Source organism: Microcebus murinus, chromosome 13 (genome assembly GCF_040939455.1).
Source record: "Microcebus murinus isolate Inina chromosome 13, M.murinus_Inina_mat1.0, whole genome shotgun sequence".
NCBI lineage: Eukaryota > Metazoa > Chordata > Mammalia > Primates > Cheirogaleidae > Microcebus > Microcebus murinus.
The window spans coordinates 23,927,506-23,952,697 of record NC_134116.1 but is presented as its reverse complement, the minus strand read 5'-3'; the positions used below and the strand labels follow the sequence as shown (position 1 = coordinate 23,952,697).

The following is a 25,192-nucleotide window of genomic DNA, read 5'->3' as shown; positions in this document are numbered from 1 at the left end:
TAAAATAGAGAGGACTGACTTGTAATTACAAAGAAGTTAAATTTATTCTCTCTCCATTTCTGTTTGATTCCCAGGTTCTTACATACCCTGCCACACATAGGTAAGCACTCAGTTTGCAGGATTCGGGATCATATAAATAGATAGAAATTTAGCCTTCCACAAAAACCTTGTATAAATATATGCTCACCATAATGTAGGAAGATCATTTTTCCTTAGTTTAGGCTTCTCAGGGTTTATTGTTTTTTTTCTTAATGTGTTAGAAAGAAGTGGTTGAGTAGAGAGAGTAATGAGGAGGATCTTTCAAAATAAAACAAATATACTACCAATCTACCAATATGTTGATGGTAGTTTAAGATAATGATAAATATTTTGAGTCCTGTCTGTGAGTCAGGAGGTCATGTTGCTGGTTTAAGTATATATTTTTTGAAAGTAGTTTTCACATTCATTTCTCTTACTCACTAAAGTGTATTTATTAATATATATACTTTTCTACAGAATTTGAAAAAGATTTAATTCCTATTTTTACAATAAAGGAACATTTGTGGTTAAATATTTTTATGAAGCCTATTTATGTACAAGTTATAAAACATAAGTTTTCATTTTGGGGGCAAAACTACCTAGGAGTGGGATTGTTGCCATATGAATAGTGTATGTTAAAAATTATTATATACATTCACATCTATACTTGGTATTATCATAATGTTTTCCATCCTAATGGTATGTGGTGGTATCTCATTGTAATTTTAGGTTGCATTTTCTAATGATGTTGAGCATCTTGTCATATCCTTATGTATAATTAATATTTTCATTGAAATATCTGTTTAATCTTTTACTCACATTTTATTGGATTGGTTGTTTCTTTATTAAATTTTGGGATCATTATATATTCAGAATACAATTCCTTTATCACATGTGTGATTTGAAATATTTATCCTAGCCTGTAGCTTGTCTGTTCATTCTCTAAACAGCATCTTTCAGAGCAAAACATTAATTTTGATCAAGTTTAATTTATCTATTTTTTCACAAATTAATTTCTATTTTTGCATCTAAGAACACTTTGCTTAATCCTAAAATCACAAAGTTTTTTTTTCCTTGTATTTATTCCTAAAAGTTTATCATTATCATTGAAGTAATTTTTGTGTTATATATAAAGTATAAGCTAATATTCATTTCTGGTATATGGATGCCCAAGATTTCTAGCACTATTTGTTGAAAACAATATCTTTTTATCCATTGCATTGCCTTTGTACCTTTTCAAAATTGTTAACTATATTTGTGGGGTTCTATTTTTGGACATTCTATTCTGTTCCATTGGTAGTTGTATCTGATTTTTTTTTTTTACCAGTATTATCTAGATTATAGTAGCTATAAAATAACTCTTAAATTCACATAACATGATTCCTCCAACTTGGTTCTTTGTAAAAATTCTTTAGTTAATTTTATTTTTCTACCTTTCTTTATACATTTTAGAATTGATTTATTTATATTTGCAAAAAAAATACTGGGATTTTGATTTGTACTTAACTGAACCTATGGGTGTATTTGGTAAGAATTGACATCTCAATAATATTAAGTTTTCCAATCTATGAACACCATATATCTCTCCTTCTATTAAAGTCTGTGATTTTTTTCATCAGTGTTTTATAGCTGTTAAAATACTAATTCTGCATGCATTTTGGTAAATTTATACATAAGCACTTCATTTATTATGGCATTCTAAATGGTACTTCTTTCCGTTTCTGTTTTCAAATGTTCATTGCTAATGTATGTAAATATGATTGATTTTGTATATTGAGTTAGTATGCTATAGTCTTGCTAAACTCACATATTAGATTTAGGAGCTTTAAGATTATTTAGGATGTTTTTACATAGATTATTTTGTTGTCTGCAAATAAAAACAGTTTTCTTTCTTTCTTTTAAATGTGGATGCATTGATTCTTTTTTCTGCATTACTGATCTGCCTAGGACCTTTAGTATAAAGCATGAATGTAAGTGGTAAGGGCAGACATGGTTGCCTTGTACCCCATCTTAGGGGGAATCAGTCAGACAGTCATCATTAAGTATAATTTAGTGATAGGTTTGTTTGTTTGTCTTATAGACATCCTTTATCAGGTTAAGTTTCCTTCTATGCCCAGTTTGCTGAGTTTTTATAAAGAACAGATGTTGATTTTTGTCAAATGCTTTTGATGCATTGACTGAAATGATGTGATGTTTGTCATCTATCTGTTATTGTTGTGAGTTATACTGATTGAACTTTGTATGTTAAACCAGCCTTACATTCTTGGTATAAACCACTTGGTTATAAAGTATTTCCTTTAAAAAATATTGCTAGATTTTATTTCTTAATATTTTATTTATATATATATATATATATTTTAAAGATATTGGTTTGAATTTAGAATTCCTTCATTTTGCCTAATTCTTGGTATAAACCACTTGGTTTTAAAGCATTGTCTTTTAAAAAAAATTGCTAGATTTTATTTCTTAATATTTAGTTTTTATATATATTTTAAAAGGATATTGGTTTGCATTTATCAGTTCTAGGTGCCTGTGTCACTACAACAGTGAGGCTTCAAACTAGGACTGGCTTTCAGGCAAGACTAGGTGGGAAAAAAGAAAAACAAGAGGATTATTTTTCTACCTGTGCTGCTTCTTACAGAGGCCAAATTCCCTGATGTTCTAGCTAGAAAGAGTTTCTCTCAGAAATTTTGTCTACTCTGGTTTCAAAGCTATGAGAAAAAAGAAAAGAAAAACCAAACCTATCCCTGTTATAGGTCATTATTCATATTTTGATCTCATGTTCAATCCATCTACTATTGTTTATGTTTAAGAGTTCTCATTTGTTGCCTTTTATGTCCAGTTTTAATTTCAATCAGTAGAAGAAATAGGCTGTGGTAAGCATGCTTTATCTTGAGTTGTGCCAGAAATCTATAGTCAAGTCTTTTAAAATAATTTTTAGTTGAATGCTAAGTTAGGCTAGTACCCATCATTCTATTTCTGTTTTCTTAAGATAGAAGAAAAGGTTTTAAGCACTTTGACCACTATAGATTCATAAATTCCTTCATTTTGCCTACATACATTTACATTAGCATTTTAGTTGTAAAATAAATTCTATGTTATTATCTGAACTAATTCTCCCATAACTTTGCAAAAAAGTGAAATTCTTTGGATTTCATTTTTTGGATAATTACTTGTATAGCATTGTTTCATTTTACTCAATTTTGGATAATTATTTTGTAGTTCTGTTTCATTTTACTCAATAAGTGAATTCTGAAAATCACTCTGTTAACACTGATTTCTCTTTACAATGATCTCATAATAAGAGCTCTCGATAGAAAGAATGAAGAGAAGCACTGGATCTATATTTGTACAGAACAGGCTACCAGCAGGTGCCACTGAGACCACTCTCAGTCATGATATAAGTAGAAATGTCATATAGGAATGTGCATATCAGAAGAGGGTTTGCAGATAACACAGATTCTAGAAAAGTTGGCCAATCAGACAATGAATGCAGGTGTTGAAGCACTGAACAAAAATAAGCTACTTTAATTACTCACGAAAGGGAAATCCAGCAACTCATTATTTCATCCACTAATTTATAGGCTATACAATACCCTTTAAAAGTAGGAAGAAGAAGTAAACTCTTCATAAAAGTTATACTGTGTGACAAATCCAATGCTTCTCTTCTTTTGCTGCAGTGCCTTTCCTTTTAATGACTACTTGTGAAATAAAGGACACATTATCCTCCCTTGTGAATCCCTTTTATGTACTAAGATTTATGTTTTTGTGTTGATCCATTTTAATTACTCTATCATTTTCTTTCCACATAAAAATATGTTTATACACGTATATGTATAGATATTAAATATTTGTAATATTGCTAAGATTGTACTTATATTGATATTTTAAGTACTTTTACTTAATAGGATTGAAAAATGGAGATTTGAAATTTTATCTAGTTCATCTATGAACCTTTCCCTTATGATTTCCAGCTTTGGATGAGTTGATATTAACAGGGCCTTTGCCTCACCCCAGATTATATAAATATGAATTTGCATTTGAATAAATATGAAAATTTACTTTTAACTTTTAAGTTTTTAATTCATCTAGAAATTATTGTGGTAATATTATTATGTTTTGCCCACTAGCAAAGTTATAAATTCCAGCAGTAATCTTTTTCTGAAAAAATCAATTAGGTTTCTATTGAACATGTTCACTGATACCTCACTATGCAAGGGACAGATACAGATGGCCACAGCCTCTCTATCCAACTATGTATGTCGAAGAAAACTTAGTATTTCTTCCTTTTAAAAAATAGACATAATCCTTCTCCATATTCTTAAATTGCTATTATAACCTTAATTCTATTCTTAAGAATCCTTTATTCTATTTTATGGTGGTTGATGTGATGATCCCATTCATATGTCATAGGGGTTGCCCCTGAGCCAATGGACTTAGTCATATGGTGGAGAAGCATGTTTGGGGGGGGGGCTGGGGGGGGTTCTCGTTCAGATCTCCATCTCTCCTCACTGTTATTTATGGTGAAGCCTTATCTGTCTTCTGCTTTTTGAAGAAAAGTCACACAAGTGATTGCTAAATTGATCTGTCAAGTCTAGCTACCATTCATCTATGTCTCACAGAGCCCCTCCTAGACTAAACATACCACTCTCGAGAGTATTTCTGTGACTTTATCCTGTGTGAAAAGGAGATAGCCGAGAGGAAGGATAGGGAGAAGCATGTGGAAAGTTGACCCACATATCTGTTTCCATATATACCTCTTCAAGCTTCTTGATTTCTGCTTCTTTTCCCGGTCCTTATCCACAGAGATTTTATGTTGAAAAACTGCTTCTATATTGGCATCGTGTGTACTGGGAGCTGTGGGTCTCTTCTCCCTGCTAAACCATCAGGAGAATCCTCTCCAACCTCAGACTTCCAGAAAGTCATCACATCTTCTTGGTATCTGACCCCTTTTCTCTCATTCATAAGATATTTATGGCTGCTTGGGATTTTGGCCAAGTGAAAAGTGTCTTTTCTAAAGGATTGCTGAAATGGGAAGAAAGTGCCAAATCTATTTGCTTACAAATCTATAGTATAGGAAAAAAATTAGGATTGGAATGAAAGTAAGGTTATGTTCATCCAATTACCATGTTTAATAATTAAACCAAGGTCACACAAGAAATTAACTCCATTTCAGTCTTTCTTAGAAGCAACTTGTAACAAATCACACACCTTAATGCTCTAATATTAGTCCAATGGTCGTAGCAATATTCCAAATAACACATGATCTACAGAATGCAACTATTAAAATAGTTCTACAAATACAAATTAAATGGTAATTTCTTTTACATAGGAGCTTTAAAAAATTGTAGTTGGAGAACAGGAAGCTTAGGCATTTTAAGATGCCTTTTGACTTTCAACTTTAGCTCACAGTGAGGTTTTCTGGGTTTTATAAACAACGCTGTTTCGTGATCTGCTGGCCATTTTGCTTTTAGCAACCACAAACTTTTTGGCCTCTTATAGGCCCAGAAGCCTGAAACTTCTAGAAAGACACTGTCTTCACCATCTTCTCAGTAGCAGAGAAGTGTGAAAACAAAGTTCCAATTCTTCCTCCTCTTGTTTCAGCCTGCTGGCGTTTAATTAGGTGCTTATCCTAACACCTTAGAACATACTTTCTGTACATGATTTAATTCGCAAGACATCAAATTTGCTTTTTTCTCAGAGTTTCTCCAACTTCTCAAAATTTCATGTAGGCAGTTTTCTCACTGTGACCTCATCTTCCATTCAGAGCAAGAATAGCATCTGTTGCTTCTGTTATGGTTTAATATCTTTAGTGTGTTACGAATCTGCTTTGCTGGTATCCTTTTCTTAATCAATAAGTCAGTCTTCTTTTTTTTTTTTTTTTTTGGCCATCTAATTTTATTCCATACAGTTCTTCTTAAAGAGACCAGATCTTTCCCCCCCTCTCTTCAGAATGGTTAAGATTTATTGACAATAAGAAAAACAATTTTTAAAAATATTTTAAAACACAAATTATTTCCTCATTCTGCTTTTACACACTGAAAATACAAAATATATAAAAAATATGTATGCTCCAATCAAGTTGCTCATGTATAAAGGAAATGTTTATTCTTTGATACTGATCTTTTTTTTTGATTGAGAAAATTTATGAGGCCAGAATATCTTATCTTATAACTATGGTTTACTTACAAATAACTGATAAATAAAATGGATAGTTACCATAATAAAAATTATTAATACTCACAAATAGTTCTAAAATATGTGCAAGTGCTAATTTGTAAATATGAAGGAAGTTCTTAATTTGAAATTTACAGACTAGAAAATATTTGTAAGATTGTTATATTACATGGCATCCATATCTGGAGTACTTCTTATATTGAGCTTACTATGATTTTAGGGACTGACTTTTAAACATAAAAATAAAAAAGACAGAGTTGGACTTTCTTCCGTTTATTACAAGTTTTACAAGGAGCTGGAGCCTCATTTATGTCACCATGGATTTATTTTAGAGGTTTGGACTTGCAAAATATGTGCCAGAATTTGAATGCCTTACACAATTTTTGAAAAGCAACTATAATATGTAACGCATTGACCTTTTAGTGTTCATTTTGATTGGTTAATGGTTACACCTTTACCACTCAGACTATAAACAAAGGGGAAAAATGAATAAATAAAGGTCAGAGAAGTTAAATGACATAATTTATGAAACTATACTTTTCCTATGAATAAAAATGATTAAAATTTATATACTTGTCTTTTAAACATATATGTAAGAAATAGATATCCTTAAAAATTAATTCAAAACATAAATTACCAAACACTATTTTCTCAATTTTGTTTTGAATAAACCTTATTTATTTACCTTTTTCTAGACAGTCATATTTCTTCATTGAACATTTTTCAAATTATTTTTTAAAATGAATAGCAACTGGGTTTGCATATAGTTGTAATAACACTAGAAAATGGTCGAGATTTAAGTTTTTGTTTTCAACTTTGTTTCTCTGGTTCTTAGCACATACTGGCTTAATAAAAAATATTTGACAAAATTGAAATCTCAAAGGTACATATAAATTGTAAATAAGCACCCAAAGAAAGATAGATATATTCATTCAATAAAATCTTAGAAATCTTTAGAATAGTCTTCCAGAATTATTGGCCCTTCCATCTTGCTCTGGATGGAATGGAAAAGAAAGTTCTCTCTGGTGTAAGATTATTCTTTGAGCTCCAACTAAGAAAAAATATATATAACTGAAAAAAACTGGATATTACAACTGGTGTGAGCAGTAAGTCATACTGGTCAGGAGCACTCATAGTAGAAACTGTTTAGAAAAGGTCCTTTTTTCTTGAAATTACACAGTAATGCAGAAAATGACATTGCAAAAAGGAAAAATACATAGGCAAGAGCTTAGAAAGAAAGTAGAGATAGCCTAGAAAGAAAGCATAGGCAGGAGCATTGTTATTAATAACAGAAGCTGAAGTGACAATGAGAGGTAGAGTGTAGAAAGCAATTAACACTCTTGAGAGTTGAGAATGGGGAGAGTGGATATTGAATGACTAATGGATCAAAATAGTCACGCATATGTCAAAATTATATGGATTTTAAAGAGTCTGATTTAGGCATACACATAGAGGATCTCCATTGTATGCATGAATCCTGTGTGAATTTGGTGTTTAAGAAGAGAGGCAAACTGCTGCATTTGCCAATATAACCTGGGGGTGGTGGTGGTGAGGAGCAGGATAAAAAGCTGTAGTGACTACTACTCCAGGTCATGCAAGTATTTTAAGAGGAAAAACAATGTAATAACAGAAGAGGAAAGTGGTAATTATATGGGATGGAGTGGTAGACAGCTTCTTATCTCAACACCCAGTATCTTGTATAATACCCTCCTCTTGAATGTGGGCTGAACCTAACGCTTTGCTGCTAAAAAAACAGAATTCGGCAAAAGTAATGCAATGTTCCTTCTGTGATTCGGTCACAAAAACTATGGCTTGCATGTTGCTGTTCTGTCCCCCTTGCTGGCATTCTCTCCTGCTCTCTCTCTTCCTTGCTGTGAGAAGAGCTGCCGTGTTTTGAGATGCCACACAACCAAGGGAGTCTTCAGTCCCGTAACTGGCAAGAAGCTAAATTCTGTCAACAACCATGTGAGTGAACTTGGAAAGGAATCTTTCCTTGTTGAGTATCGAGATGACTGTAGCCTTCTCAAGAGAGAGAGGTTCTGAGGAAACTGCTAAGCCACACCTGAACTCCCATCCAGCAAATACTATGCGATAAAAAATGCATGCCATTTTACAATGCTAAATTTGGGGGCAATATGTTACTCAGAAATAGATAACTAATAAAGATGGTTTGACAACAAGACAATAGATGATAGAAAAGAATTAGGAGACTATTTTAACAGCCCAAGAAAGAGGTATGACTGATCTGAATTAGGGTGGTAACTGTGAATGATGTAAAAGGTAGGTGTGATATTAATAGATTCTACAATGTAAGACTTTACAGGACCTACCAATATGTGTGTGTGTTGGGGGGAGAACAGGGAGAGAAGGGGAGAGAGAAGACTTTTCATGCTGCCTCTGACATATATATCAAAGGATACTGATACCTAATTTTAAAAAATTAAAATATTGGCTTTTATAGAATAAAATGAAGTTATATGGAGTAAAAATTATATTTTAAATTACCAAATTCTTTTTTGTTGTTTAAATTTACTATTAATAGAGCTAGATAAGGATCTCCTTAATAGGGTTCAAGAACCAGAACCATACATAATGATACTCATGGTGCGGTGGATTAAAGATTAATATTCTTGGATCAGCAGAGCAGAACTAAGCATTCAAACACAAGCCTTAGGTCTGGAATAATGGATATATCTAAGTAGATTTCAACCATCTAAGGGTATATGCCTGGTACAGGGAAATGGACAAAATGATAAGTAAACAGAGATAAAAGCACTGTGATGGATGCTTAAAATTGAAATGTGTAAAGGTAATATTTAATCACAGAAGATTTTTGGTATTGCCTAAAATTTTATAATGAGACTGTATTATTTATATAAAACAACTATTTTTTATTTTATTTTTTATTATTTCAAAATATCATAGGAGTTCAAATGTTTTGGTTACATGGATCACTTTTACTGTGCTTGAGTCAGGGTTATAAGTGTGCCTGTCACTTGGATAGTGTTCATTGTATCTGTTAGGTAAGTTTTCACCCATACCCTCATGCACTCAACCCCTTCTTGATTTCCACTGAGTTTTACTTCCCTGTTTGCACATGTGTACTCATTGGTTAGTTCTAATTTAATAGGGAATACATACAGTGCTTTTTTTCCATGCTTTAGATACTTCACTTAGGATAACAATCTCTAGTTCCATCCAAATTGATGCAAAATTAATTTATTCTTCTTCATGGCTGAGTAATATTCCCTAGAATACATATACCACATTTCATTAATCCACTCGTGAATTGATTGGTACTTGGGTTGATTCCACATCTTTGCAATTGTTAATTGCACTGCAATAAACATTCAAGTGAAATGTTCCTACATTGTAGGAAATTTTTCCTACAATGACTTATTTTAATTTGGGTAAATACCCAGTAGTAGGATCACTGGATCAAATGGTAGGTCTAATTTATTTTAAGGATTCTCCATACTGTTTTTCTTAGAGGTTTACAATTCCACCAAGAGTGTATAAGTATTAATGTTTTCTGCATCCATGCCAGCATCTATTTTTGAATTTTTCATAACAGCCATTCTAACTACGGTAAGGTGATACATCATTGTCGTTTTAATTTGCATTTCCCTGATGATTAGTAACATTGAGCATTTTTTTATATGTTTGTTGGCTATTTGTCTTTATTCTTTTAAAGTTTCTGTTCATGTCTTTTGCCCACTTTTTAATGGGGTTGGGTGATTTTTTTCTTGCTAACTTGCTTGATTTCTTCATAAATTCTGGTTGTAAGTGCTTTATTTGATGTATAGCTAGTGAATATTTTCTCCTATTCAGTAGTTGTCTATTTGCTGTGTTGATTATTTTTTTAGTAGTGCAGAAGTGTTTTAATTTAATCAAGTCCCATATATTTTGGTTGTTGCTGTGATTGCTATTGCGGTCTTTTTCATAAATTCGTTGCCTAGGTCGATGTCTAGAAGAGTTTTTCCAACATTTCCTTCTAGCATTCTTATGGTTTCATGCCTTAAATTTAGTGTTTTTATACATTTTGAATTAATTTTTGTGACTCCTTAGAGATATGGATTCTGTTTCTTTATTCTATATGTGACTATCCAATTCTCCCAGCACCATTTATTGAATAGGGCTTCTTTTACACAGTGTATATTGTGGTCAGCTTTGTCAAAAATCAGTTGGCTGTATGTGGATGGTTTTATATCTGGATTCTGTGTTGTAAATCTGTAATTTACAACAATTCTGTGTTGTAAATCTGTAAACCAATATTGCATTGGTTTATTTTTGTGCCCACACTATGCTGTTTTGGTTACTATAGCCTTGTAGTATACTTTGAAGTCTCATAATGTGATGCTTCCAGATTTGTTGTTTTTGCTTAAGATTGCTTTGACTTTTGGGCTCTTTTCTGGTTCCAAGCATAGAATTATTTTTTTTCTAGATCTGTGAAATATGACATTGGTATTTTGATGGGGATTGCATGGAATCTGTAAATTACTTTGGGCAGTATGGGCATTTTAACAATGTTGATGCTACAGATCCATGACCATATGGTTTTCCATTTGTTTGTGTCATCTGTAATTTCTTTCCTATGAACTTTTGTTTCATAGTTCTCTTTGTAGAGATCTTTCACCTCCTTGGTTAAGTATTAATATATTCCTAGGTATTGTATTTTCTTTGTGGCTATTGTGAATGATATTGAGTCTTTGATTTGACTCTTAGCTTGACTATTATTGGTGTATGAGAATGCTACTGATTTGTGTTTGTTGATTTTATATCCTGAAACTTTGCTGAATTTATCAGTTCGAGGAGTCTCTTGGTATAATAGGTGGTATTTTCTAGATTTAAGATCATATTGTCAGCAAAGGGGGGTATAGTTTGACCTCCTCTTCCCAATTTGGACACCCTTTATTTCTTTCTCTTACCTGATTGCTCTGGCTAGTACTTCTAGCACTATGATGAATAGAAGTGAAGAAAGTGGGCACCCTTGTTTTGTTCCAGTTCTTAGTGGAAATCCTTTCAACTTTTCCCCACTCAGTATAATGTTGGCCATGGTCTTGTCCTATGTGGCTTTTATTTTATTATTATTTATTTTTATTTTTATTTTTAAGACAGAATCTCGCTTTGTTGCACAGGCTAGGGTGAGTGCCATGGTGTCAGCCTACCTCAGCAACCTCAAACTCCCGGGCTCAAGCAATCCTCCTGCCTCAGCCTCCTGAGTAGCTGGGACTACAGGCATGTGCCACTGTGCCCGGCTCATTTTTTTCTATGTATATTAGTTGGCCAATTAATTTCTTTCTATTTATAGTAGAGACGTGGTCTCACTCTTGCTCAGGCTGGTTTCAAACTCCTGACCTTGAGCAATCCGCCAGCCTCTGCCTCCCAAAGTGCTAGGATTACAGGCATGAGCCACCACGCCCGGCCTCTATGTGGCTTTTATAATTTTGATATATCTTCCTTCAATGCCTAGTTTGTCAAGGGTTTTTATAATATTATGAAAGGGGGCTGGATTTGTGGAATACTTTTTCTCCATCTGTTCAGATAATCATATGGTCTTTGTTTTTGCTTCTGTGCTGAATCACATTTATTGATTTACGTATGTTGAACTATCCTGGCATTCTTGGAATGAAGCTCACTTGGGCAGGGTGGATTCCTTTCTTGATGTGCTGTTGAATTCATTTTGCTAGTGCTTTATTGGGAATTTTTGCCTCTATATTCATAAGGGATATTGGTCTCTAGTTTTCTTTTTCTGTGGTGTTCTTTCCTGGTTTTTGTATGAAGGTGATACTGGCTTCATAGAATGAGTTGGGGAGGACTCCCTCCTTCTCGGTGTTATGGAATAATTGCTGCAATATGGGTACCAGCTCTTCTTTGTAGGTCTGGTAAAATTTGGCTGTGAATCCATTTGGTTTGGGCTTTTTGTTGTTGTTGTTGGAAGCTTTTCTTATTGTTTTAATCTCATTGTTCATTATAAGTCTGCTCAGGAATTCTATTTCTACCTGATTGAGTCTTGGGAGGTTGTGTGTTTCCAGACATCTACATTTTCTAGTTTATGTATGTAGATATTTTGATAGTATTTGCAGATGATACTTTGTATTTCTGTGGTATCAGTTGTAATATCTCCTTTTTCATATCTGATTGGGCTCTTTGGGTCATTTATCTTCTATTCTTGATTAATCAAGTAAGAGATCAATCAAGTTTATCTTTTCAAAGAACCACTTTTTGTTTCATTGATCCTTGGTATTGTTTTTTTAATTTTGTTTTAGTTTCCATTTTGTTTAGTTCTGCTCTTACCTTAGTTATTTCTTTTCTTCTGGCTTTAGATTTGATTTGCTCTTCCTTTTCTAGTTTCTTGAGACTTATCATTAGATTGCTGATTTGTGATCTTTCCTTCTTTTCAATGTAGGCATTTAAGGCTATGAATTTTCCCCTTCGGACTCCTTTTGCTGAATCCCATAGATTGTGATAGCTTATGTCTCCTTTGTCATTCAGTTCGAGGAAACTTTTGATTTCCATTTTAATTTCATTATTGAGCCAATAATCATTCAGCAGCAGATTATTTAATTTCCATGACTTTGTGTAGAATTGAGTCTTTCTCTTGGAGTTGACTTCCGTTTTTATTCCACTGTGGTCTCAGAAGACACATGGTGTGATTTCTATGTTTTCAATATGCTGAAATGTGTTTTGCAGCCTAAGATATGAGCAATCTTGGAGAATGTTCCATACATTGATGAAAATAATGTATAATCAATAGTTTGGGGTAAAATGTTCTGTAAATATCTGTTAGACCTGTTTGTTCTAAAGTCCTATTTAAGTCCAGTGTTTCTTTAGTTTCTGCTTGATTGATCTGTTCAGTTCTGTCAGTGCAGTATTGAAGTCCCTGGCAATTATGATGGTGTTGTTTACCTCTTAGAGCTGTAAGACACATTTGGGAAATTTCAATCTACTCATTTTTTCAAATGAGATACTTATTAGTCTCAACAAAATGAAGTGATTTCTTTAAGGTCACACATTTAAATAGTTAACAGGAGAATGTGTCCTAGAATTTTAGTCAAATACCAATCCAACCCCTCCCCCAAACTGCTAAGGTCTCAAATTTTATCTATTTTTTCTCAAATTATTTGTAGACTATTTAACAAATTATTTTCTTAATTTTTGGCATTTCTTTGTCGTAATTTTACAGTTTATGTAAAGAAAAGTAGATTAGGGTGATTTTATTGTAAAGGTGAAAATCAGAATGACATTTGTGAAGCTATAACACTTGTTACCATCTGGCATACACAAGGGTGTCATACTAAATGGTATCTGAATGAGCTCCTTTTGGAAGTAAACCATTAATAGATTAGGAAACTTTAGGGGAATCTCTCCTTTTTAATAGAGTATTTGAGAATGAATTCTGCATATCTGGCCAATGAAGGAAATCTAGATTAGTTGCCAAAACCAGGTCTTAAATCAATTTGCAATCCTTCACCGTTTTTCAAAGAGGCAATGAAAATTGTGATGAATTAAATAAAAAACCTTTATAAGGAGGGGGAGCCCGTACATTGGCAATGTATAATAATTAAAGTTTCCTTCTTCCCTATTTCCCTCCTTTTTATCCTTCTTCTTTTTTTCTTCTTTTTATTTCAGTGACATTAGTCTCATGGGGATAAATGGTTAAAAGACAATGATTACAGCACATGCAGTTGAGTGACATAAAGTTTGTAGTCCCTCTTAGAAATACATCCATACATTGGGATAATAAAAAGAAATAGCAAGAAAAGAAATCTAAGCTAATAATGGAAACTGCTAATTCCCATAGTCCATGTTGAAAATACATGATCTTTCTGCAAGTGGAGACATCTGAGATGCTAGTATTGTCCATTCTGTTCCTCATGACTGAGCCAGGTGAGGCAAAATACAGAAGATGAGTTGGGGGAAGAAAAACCGCTACCTCGGCAAGGTCTATAAACAGTAACACCATCTACATCATTAACTAGGGAATGCATGTAAAAATTAAAGCACTCTTGGTAATATGGGCTAGCTTCACTTCCGTAGAGTGTGGTTAATAGAAATCTGATTCACCAGATGACATAGAGTTGTCTAGACTTCATCTTCAGCCAATCCATGTTGGAATTTATTTACTTGTTTTCCTGAGAAGGAGTAGATGTTAAGTTTTGTTCTGTCTTTGATTCTGGAAATAGGTTACTGTGTCTGTCATGTCAGGAAGATGATATGGGGATAACTAGACAATTGACAGGCATTTTCTCTGTAGTAAATTACTTGTATCAAGCCACAAATAAGTGCACATTTGAGGGAAATGTATGTTAAAATATATATGTTAAAAAAATTATGTTAATATGTATTACCTTGGTGGATATTTACACATTCCTCATGCATATAAACACCTAGTTAAAGAGATGCAGGCTTTTGGCGTGTTAAATTAAAATGACTCCTTGATGATATACTGCCAAAAAATAATATAAATTTAACCTGCATGTAAAAAGGAAAAATAATGAAATTACTTCATATATAATTATTCTTTCTTAGACTATCCTCTAGTTTAAATCAGATACTAGCCTGGATTAGCTACAAATTTATATTTGTGATGGTTTCTCTGCCATTATATTTGTGTGTCAATATATGTATATGTGATTTGTGGTGTTTGTACATGTGCAGGTGAATGTGAAATAATGATTTAGAAAATAAATTAGCTTGGAAGTGTGAAGGTGTCATCAAGAAAATAAATCTCACTTTTTAAAAAAATGTTGGCAGGTATAATTGTTATGCATTGTGTCCTGCATAATAAAATGTTTTACTCTTAAGTAGATAGTAATGCAAGCTTCTTATTTCATTAAAAATGTTATAGATACTTAATTTGTATATAACCTCTATTTCTTTTCTCCCCTTCTTCTCCCATTCTCTTGCTACTCAAAAAGTGCTGTTGTTTCTTCCCCTACTCCTGTCATTGATCTTATTTACCTTTCTGGCAAATTTAACATGGATGTTTTGATAAAATGCTCTGACATTAACTCTGAAGTTATCTTGTAAGAGAGGTTGTTTGCTTTTTCACCAATACTTTTCAGGTCCTTGGAGTGTTTTCATATAGATGCTTTACAAGAGCCATTTGAGAATTGAAAACATTTGGTGTGTACATCTCTGCTTTTGGTCCCACAATTTTTCTGATTTTTATTTGAGTTTAAAAGTTTGCTTTCTTATTTCTATTTTATTCTTATACTTATTAACTTTTAGTTTTAACTCTCCTGTGAGGTCTAATTTAGAGTTATAACTAAGATACAAATTCATAAAAAACTTACCCAGTCTATCTTGGTGTGATGGCTCAGAAGATGGAACTGGTCATAGTTTGAGGTAAGGATCAGGAATGGTAGTAGGGAGACATACAAGATTTTCTTATGGGAACAAAAACAAATAACTTCTGTGCACTGTTCGAGCCCAGAGAGTGATAAGCCTTTTCTAACTTCAGTATTCTATTTACAAAATCACAAGACTTTTATAAATTGCCAGATTGCATTGCATAAACCAAATACCAACAGAGCAGTGACCTTTCAAATTACTGGCACAACAGAAGCTGAGATCAGAAAGCTCAAACTTAAAGCAAATAATTACAAGAAATCCTACAGAAATGACTTCTGTGTCTGGTCAACTTTACATAACATGACATATTATAAAGTGCCTCTGGCCTTTTAGGTAGAATGGCCTATAAAGGTTTAACTGCTTTTGAAAGTATAAATCTGGAGATTTGTGGTATTTGGGTTTATGGATAAGATACTTTCTAAATTTGAAAGAGAAAGAGTGGGAAAGTTTAGAATAAGAAAGGTTTGTGAAAGATGATTGTAATAATGTTAGGGAGTGAAGCTAGAGTGGGGTGGGGTGGGTGCAGATGGGAGCAGAGTTGGAGGATTAGGGTAAGGGAAGTTATATTGCAAACAAAATAATGAGAGCATGTTATGCAAAGAGATTTCTTATGTCTCATTTTAAATATGTTATAGAGATAAATTTAAAATAGATCATGAGGGATTTTGAGTCATATTTCCAATTTTAAAATGTTATATGAGCTTCTGTCATTTTCCTATTTCATATATGTTTCTTTATGAGTTCGATTTAAACTTTATAAAAGTGCAGATACCAATTACTTTAAACAAAAGTAAATTAATATATGTATATATTTGCATACATATGCATACAGAGGTTTTTCAATCTTAAAATTTATTCTTTAAAGATGTTTTATCAATGATGAAAAAACAATTTTTTTCTCAGTTTTCTGGTTTGAAATTTGTCAATATTTTAATTTTCATCTTCATATACTCATCAATAGTACAAAGTTGTAAACATACGTATTTTACCATGTTTACATTTGAATAGATGACTAGGGGTACATATATGTTAAGTAATAATTTCTAAACATATGTTTACTTTTCATATATCTGTGTAAATGATTGTAACAGGAAGGGAAAATATTTTAGTGATGTATCATTATGTATAGTGTTTTAAAGCATATTCAACTTCTCTCATGTTTGGAGATTTTTGAATATGATGAATGTTTCTCTTTTACAGCAAACATTTTGTCTATGTGAGGCATCTGTAGCCAGCTTTTATTGCAAATGTTTGAAAGGCTATTGTAAATATGGGATATTGCCAGACAGTTAGTAAAAAGCAAATTGAGTCTATTGAGAGATTAATTCACCAGCTGAGAGAAGTACATTTGCCTTAGAGTCATCAGATATTCTACCCATCAAACTCATCCTCCAAGATAGCATCCCTAATGAGCTTCCTAAACCAACTAAACATAAGCAGGAAGCATCACTCATCAAAACTGACTATTTTCAGCTAATCAGCTGACTGCACAAACTGCACGGCATTGAGGAAAGGAAGAACATTCTAAAAGGTTGTTTTTTTTTTTTTTTTTTTCCTATTCTGTCCTCACTTTGTTGGTTTCTCAATTTTATGGATGCAGTGTCATGCACAGAACTCTGTAAATGAGCATACTGCTTTATAGTATATAAAGTGCTTTCCCATGCATTATTATTCAGTAGAATAAAATGAATTTTAATGGACTTAAGTGATTTGCCTAAAGGCACACAATTAATGTGTGGCTGAGACTCAAAATCACGTCTTTTCCTCTGTTCTAATTGTTCTATAAATATGGATGTATTGATTGACTTTCTCCCCTCCATGACAGAGAGTAGGTTCAAAATTTAAAACGCCATCATTTTTGCATCAGGCAGACTCAGATGACAGAATCAAGGCAGGCAGGGCGATGTAGATAGTCATTTTCCTAACCATTACTGAGCACTCATGATGTGCTAGCACTTTACATAATATAACCCCAATAATACTTACCAAACCTTCCAAATAAATATTCTTATCCCATTTTACAGATGCAGGAGATGTAGGCCCAGAAAAGTAATGTTAAATTTGAATTTTAAGTTTTGAGAAATTATTATATCGTATATCTTATGAATATATGGAACAGCTTACTCATGTGTATAGTAAAAGTGAAGAAAAATTTGTTATAGTGTGTGGCAGGAGTGTATCTATTATAATTTGATGAACTTTCACATATCATCTATGGAAATTGGCTTCATTATCAATCTATGAATTCATTTTATTTGTGTATGTTTATTTAAATGTGCACACATGGAAACTCTTTTGTTTCATTAAAGACCTGTTGAGGAGGGTTCCTCTTTGATGGAAGCCATGTCTGTTTTTCAAAAGGAGTTTAAGAGTAGGATGTGAAATAGCAGTTGCCCATGAGGGTGGAACCAACAGAACAAAGGAGAGTTATTTGCATCATTTCTCCCAGAGACTGGAGGAAAGGAATGCAATGAGCTGAGCTTATCCCATGTGAATGAATAGGAGAGGAGATTATTACCTGATGACCCAAATCATAATGCTAACTTTTAGCTTTAGGAAAAAAAAAAAATATGTTTCACACAAATTAAGCTTTGAATATATTTCCATATTCCAGAGTTATAATGCAGTATTTTATTTAGTACATATTCATTTAAAAAGGTAATTGGAATATCCTCTTTCTTTCCAGTTTATAGTAATGATTATGGCAAACACAAATATATTTAGGAAGTATTTCTCGGTATGATTCTTTAATGTCAAATTTTTGCTTAAACAACTTCTTCAAAGTCTCCAGGTGCTCCAGAATAAGATCACTTTAAATTATTTCTTATTAAAGATTTAAAAAGAAAATTAATTAGGCAAGATCAAAAAACTAAACCATTAGACTGTTTTTTCCTGATTTTCAGATTATTTAATTTTATTTTGTTATATGCTCATGAATGCCATCTTTGAAATAAAGTATATACTAATCATTTATTAAGAGCAAAGACTATGTCTTCTCTTTTGATATGGATGTGTATCCTTCAATATACATGCTACATAGTACAAGGTCAGTTATTGTCATTGAATTAATAAATGAAATAATCTGTTGGTCAATAGGTATGAACCCAAAATTATTCTAGAATATCAGAGCCTCTGATGATTTCAATAAAAGTGATAGCACTTTGCTAAATTAGATATAGAGGTCATTGAAAACAAAGTAAGCTTACATTATTTCCAAATTTCAAATAAATAAACCAAAATATGCGTATATATTAGGCTTGGCATGGTGGCTCACACCGGTAATCCCAGCACTTTGGGAGGCCCAGGTGAGAGGATTGCTTGAGACCAAGAATTCAAGATCAGCCTGGGCAACATAGTGAGAACCCCACCTCTCCAAAAATTTTGAAAAATTAGCCAAGTGTCATGATAGTCCCATAGTCCCAGCTACTTGGGAGGCTGAGGCAGGAGGATCAATTGAGCCCAGGAGTTTGACCTGATAGTAAGCTATGATCACTCCACTATAGTCCAGCCTGGGTAACAGAGCAAGAGACCCTATGCACTCCCCTAAAAAAAAAAACAACCCAATTATATATATATATATATATATATATATATATATATACACACACACACTAGTATGTATGTATTTAACATCTGCAATGTAGTAAGTACTCTAGTCATGATGAGGAGATAGTATAAAGCAGATTAAACGCTGGTCTTCACTTTGAAACTCTTACCGTCAATCAGAAGGATGTGATATATGTTCAAGAAAGTTGATTAAGTGACAGTGAATTCTACAGAGTTAAAAAGATCACAGAAATATATGTGGGATGGAAAAAGAGATATCTGAGTGTGAACTTGAATATTAGATACAATATGAGAACAAGAGAAAAGGATGCATTCTATGTGGGGGAAAACAGGAATTGGAAGTGAGTAGAATATAAAACATCCATGGACAAATTGTAGACATAAAGTCACACAATTTTTGTGAGAAGAACAGATTGACGGCTCTGTGGCGGCAGAAGCTGGGTGCTGGGGAGCTGTGTTTAGACATAATTTAAAAACAAAACAATATATTATATGGGACCTTGACTACCAGGCCAAATTTAGACTTTTATTTCTAGGCCTTATTTCCAAAAGTATATCAGTGGATGTTGAGAGAGGGTAATTTTCTTACATACATTTAGAAAATGTGAGATGAATCTCAACTAGACAAGAAATCTTCCTGTAAAAATTTGTCATTTAACTAAAGAGTTTGGGGAAATCAGAAAGGGGACATGGTATGCATTTCCTAAACATTTTACCACATTTTATGGATCTTTCTGGGACCCATTTATTTGGACTGATTTTCTCCTCAAGATATGTGTTGACAATCAGTAGTTTTGATAGTAAAGAGTCACAAATAGCCTTAAAGCTGATAAATGACATGTTGCAAGTACTGATTTTGGAGAAATAATATGGTGGTAGTGGGTAGGAGAGACTCATGACCTCTGTAAGGAGGGAGCTGGGAAGATAAACTGTAATGATACATGAATATGGGAGATGAATAGTTCTATTTTAAGACAGAAGGTGGTAGAAGTCATCTTTACTTCCAATTGCTGCTTAGAGATGAACTAAAGACTACAACAAGCGCTGCAGATAAAGATTTGAGTGTAATTTGTATAAAGGTGAGCGCTCAATCTGTTAGGATGAGTTCACAGAAAGAGACTAAAAAGAACAGAGTATTTATATTATTAACTGAAATATTTACATTTATTTTAGGGGGAGAGAGTAGGTGGGGAGAAAGATGAGCAAACTAAGATGAAATTAAGGTAGTTTAGTCCAACAGAAGACAGAAATTGAATAAAGATCTAATTGTGAAAAGCTCCTTGTTTTTCTGTCTATTAGAAATTGACTGGGAATTTTTGAAAATTAAGTTTTATTACAATTATAAGAGTGAAAGTGAACTTTCGTGGGCTTGTGATAATTGAGAAGTAAGAAAATGGAAATTATAAGGTAGAACCTCCATTCAGAGAAGAGAGAAATATTTACACTGCTAGAGGGAGAAGAGACTGGGGACCTAAGGATCAAGGATCAAACAGGATCCAGATGTATTTGGATAAGTTGATCATAAGAAACAGTAATTATATGTCTTTCTTGGAGACTTACAAAATAGTGAGAAGGACTGTACAGAGGCTGAGAAACCAAACATGAATGAAAAGGTAAAATCTGATAGTTTATTTTTAAAGGCGCCATCTTCTGAGTAAGGTGATGTCTAATGGGAATTTTGATCTCTTGTTCTGAGAAAATGTGCTAGAGAATCCAAAGATATCAAACAAAATTGCCAAGAAGTACATGTGGCCCAATCAGGGGTTAGAGAGTATATTAGTTTTCTCTTGCTATATAACAAATAACCACACACTTAGCAGATCAAGATAATATCTATTTATTAGCTTATTGTCGTGGCCCATTTACAGGATGGAGGATGAACACAGAACATAAAACACAAACGCAGAACATAAAGAAAAACACGGACACACAGACAAATGGTTGACTCGAGTAATAATACACCGGGTCAGTTTTATTTTTATACTCTAAAAGATTAAAGTTAGTTCCTTGTACGTAACCACCCAAGTGTGGCAGCGATAGCCATTAATTCCCGAAAGCGTAGCCTTAGGGAAACAGATATCCCCTGACTCAGAATTTCAAGGTGGTTGCTCTAGGCACTAGGCATAGATAAAGGACTGAGATTAGCAAGGATGGGCAAGGTGAGCCACAGGGGGTATTTCTCATCCCCAGCTTCTCTTAGGGTGACCCCCTAAGATCTTAGGCTGAACCCCGGTGACTGTGCCTGGCTTAGGTCGCCCCTCCCTTGAGGGGTCTTACCCATCATTGACTAACCAGCCATCTTATGGGGTGTACGCAGCAATCACAGGAACAATATTTTTATCCTGTGGCTTCCAGACCCCCAATGCCGTGGGGCAGGGCTGCTCTTGCTAGTTGGGGCTCAGGTCCTTTGTTAGGCCTCTAGGCAACACCTTTGTTTATCACAGGGACCCTGTCGGGAACAGATTACTTTCAAATGCTCTGGGCAGAACACATACATTACTCACTAACTTTAATTCTTAAACTAGGAAAATATATGTCAGTCCCCTACACTTATAGTTCCATAGATAAGAAGTTTGGGAGGGCTCACTGCTCAGACTCTCACAATGCTGAAATCAAGTTGTCACCTAAGCTTGACTCCATCTGGGGGCTCTAAGAGAGAATCTACTTCCAGGCACATCTAGGTTGTAGAGAGAAGTCAGCTGTAGAACTAGTAGTCCAGTTATAGGACTGCTCACACCTTTCAGGGCCAGCAGAATGGTCCCCTGCATTCAATCCTCCCACCACTACTTCCCATGCTTTGAATGTTTCTAAATTCTAGTAATAGCCAGAGAAAACTTTCTGCTTTTAAAAAACTCATGCAATGACATTTGTTCCAGCAAAATAATCTCCCTTTTGGTAAACTCAAGATCAACCAATGAATGACATTAGTTACATTGCAGAATTTATTTTGCCATATAAGTTAGGGAGTGTGACTGACATCATTTTCACAGTCCTGGGGATTAGAGTAGGAAGGCTTGGGGTCCATTTTACCATTCTGCTCAGCACAGTTTAAATTAAAATATAGTTTTGTATAGTTATAGTACTTAAATATTTGAGTTCATGTGCCGTAGATATTTCCTAAAATGTCACTGTAGTGATGGAGAAATGTGCAAAATACAATACTTTTTAAAGGTACGCCTTATATTATTTTTACCAATCACTGTAAATAAATGAATAATTCTCTGACAATATATTCAGTTGTCTTCAAGTGAAGTCAATTTCTTAAAATAGTTTTTTGGTTTTTTTTTTACATGGACCATCTTTCTGTTTGTGTATTTGAGTTCTAATTCATTAGTTTGGGTCCTTGTGATTTATACATTGTTGGTGTTGTTCATGAGATTTCATCTGTGTTCTGGCCAAGGTCCTAGTAAAATATTGGAGGAATTCTTAGAGAAGTAAAGGGTAAATAAAGTTGATATGGGAAAATGTTGGAAAAGAATGTTAGGGTCAAAAGGGAGCAACACATCACCAGTGAGTTTGTCTCTTGTTGTACTTGTCAGATAATAGTTTGAAAAATTGTAATGTAAGTTGTGTAATTGGATTCTCTATGAAATAATTCTTTCAATTAATGTGTCTTGGTGTTTAAACAATATTGTAATAGAATATATAATAAAGTAGGAAATAATCAAATCATATTAATTTTTAATGTGCTAGCACATTAAATATTTGCAAAGTACTTACATATAGTTTTCTTACAATATGAACAATGATCCAGATATATTATTGTCTCTATTTTAGATATGAGGGAACTGAGTTATTCAGTAACTTACTCATTACTCCATATCTCATGGTTAGTATATGTCAGAATTAGGATTCACATCTAAGTATGTTGGACCTCAGAGTCGAAGCCCTTTATGATTATACCAAATAAATGATAAATGGGATTATTTCACAATAACAGCTGATAAATGGTATTATCTTATTTACTATTTGTCCTTATTTACCATTTATATAATGGTATAAAATAATACCATTTATCCTTACTTTTCTTTTCAGGTTTGACTTTTTATGTAGTTTACTACATATCTGTGTTTCTTCATTGCAATACACTCCTTTTCCAGGAAGTAGCATACATATCAGCATATTAAACACTATTAAAAAATTTAAAAGCTTTGTTTAATATAATAGTTTCTAAATTCACTTGACCTTGAAAGAAGCCTTGTTTTAAATGGGACACCACATATTGCCTTTTTTTTTTGTAAAATGCTTATAAACAAAATTAAGAATCTAAAAATTATTGTCAAGTTGTTCTAGCATTTCTTTTTTTCTTAGCAAAACTAACTTCAGAATTTGTGAACTAAAGTTATTTTCATTTAATTTTGAAAATTTATGAATTTCAAAGTCCAGTTGCTTAGTCTAAGTGTTCTCTAAATGATAAACATAATTTTCTTAGATATATTGAGGCTATTCCACTCTCTGTTCAATACATAATGCTGTTTTTGAGTTGTATATTTAATTATTATCTGCTAATTGTTTGCTAATTGATACTATTATTTGAAAAGTTACTAAAGCAACAACCCTAAATCTTTCCTAAAGCACCATGAGAATTTACATGTTCATTAAATGGGCAGAAGAAGCCCATTTTATTCATAATATAGCAGTACCCTCTAGTGCTCATGCTTGGTCATGTGTTCTCCAAACTACCTTAGAGGGATAAATGTCACATACTGTCAAATACTTGGATTATTTTATTCAGTCTTAGATTTAAGTGAAATATTATATTATTTATAATATGATCCTTTTGAAAAGGAGTTTAGACATTTCCAATATTATTCAAAAATATTATCAGCATTCCTGTGCTATAGAAAAAAATGGCTTTTCCACCTATTTCACTCATAAAAGGAAATGAAATACTTGAAGGTAAATAAGTAAGAAGTCATCAAATTTCTTAAGTGATTTGTAGAAATGGAAGTAGTATCTAAGTCTTTTGTCCCATAGTTCAGTTCTATACCATATGCATTGTTCCATATATTTCATCCAAGAAAGTTTAAGTGAAGCTATAAATGTATATGTCCAAAATTCTAGATTCTTTTGACAGAATTCTTTTCTAGAAGAGTAGAAATCTTTTTGATAAATTTTGAACTGTGGGTTTGCAAAACAGCATACTATTATTGGCCAATATACAACAAAGACAGTTACGCTGTGTTAGAGTTTGATATGTCATACGTAAGCATTGTTTATTCAGACACAAAGGGTACTCTGGCCAGACTACTTATAAGCAAAGAAGGCCCAAATGTATTTGTTTCTAAAAGCATTATTACAGAGCTAATGTACAGATTGTAGCTCTTTATGGGTGTCAGACATTGCTTATTATTTATTATTATTTCACTTGTTTTTATTTTTCTTGAAGACTTGACTAGGTATGGTATCTATCCCAAAATAGTAGATAATAGATAATAATTCTAATTTCTAAATAAGTTTCTGAATAGAGTTTTTAGATCATTTGAATTTTCTATTAATAAATAAATGTCTTTTGTTATCTACATTTAGTTGTTGCAGGGTCGGTCACCCAAGCCTGACAAGTGGGAACTACTTCAGTTGGGCAGCGGTGGGGGCATGGCAGAGCAAGTCAGCGGAGACTGTGATGATGAGGATGGCTGTGGGGGATCAGGAAGTGGAGAAGTCAAGAGGACACTAAGAATCACAGACTGTAAGTGGATGATTCCAATACCACTTTTAAAGAATTGATTGTGAAGGATAATTAAGGATAATTATTATTATGAATGTAAAGAAATAATGGCAATGAATTCAGAAGCCAGCAAGAAGAATCGGGAATCTATTTTTAGTTATTTAGGGCATTTATTATCGGGGGTTTCCTTTATTTAACTAATGTTTTAAATGGAAGTGACATGTTTCTGTGAACCAGTTCTGAGAATCATGAAGGTTTAAAAGTTGGATTATTATTAGATTATAATGAATATTGCTGTATATTGATAAATAATGTAAAATCAGAATGGGTAAGTACTACTAAATGATCAAATTATGCAATTTAAAAAATATTATCATGCCATTATGTGAGTGTTTTAATTTACTA

At 33.1% G+C, this 25,192-nt stretch overlaps 1 protein-coding gene across 1 annotated transcript in view; it reads left to right on the top strand.

The window, feature by feature from the left end:
- Positions 1-25,192, top strand: part of GPC5 (glypican 5) — a 1,282,273-nt gene that overhangs the window by 625,014 nt on the left and 632,067 nt on the right. The window contains exon 7 of the mRNA XM_020290272.2: positions 24,649-24,808. Within this exon, the coding sequence (XP_020145861.2) occupies positions 24,649-24,808 (160 nt within the window). The remainder of the gene's footprint in view (positions 1-24,648; positions 24,809-25,192) is intronic.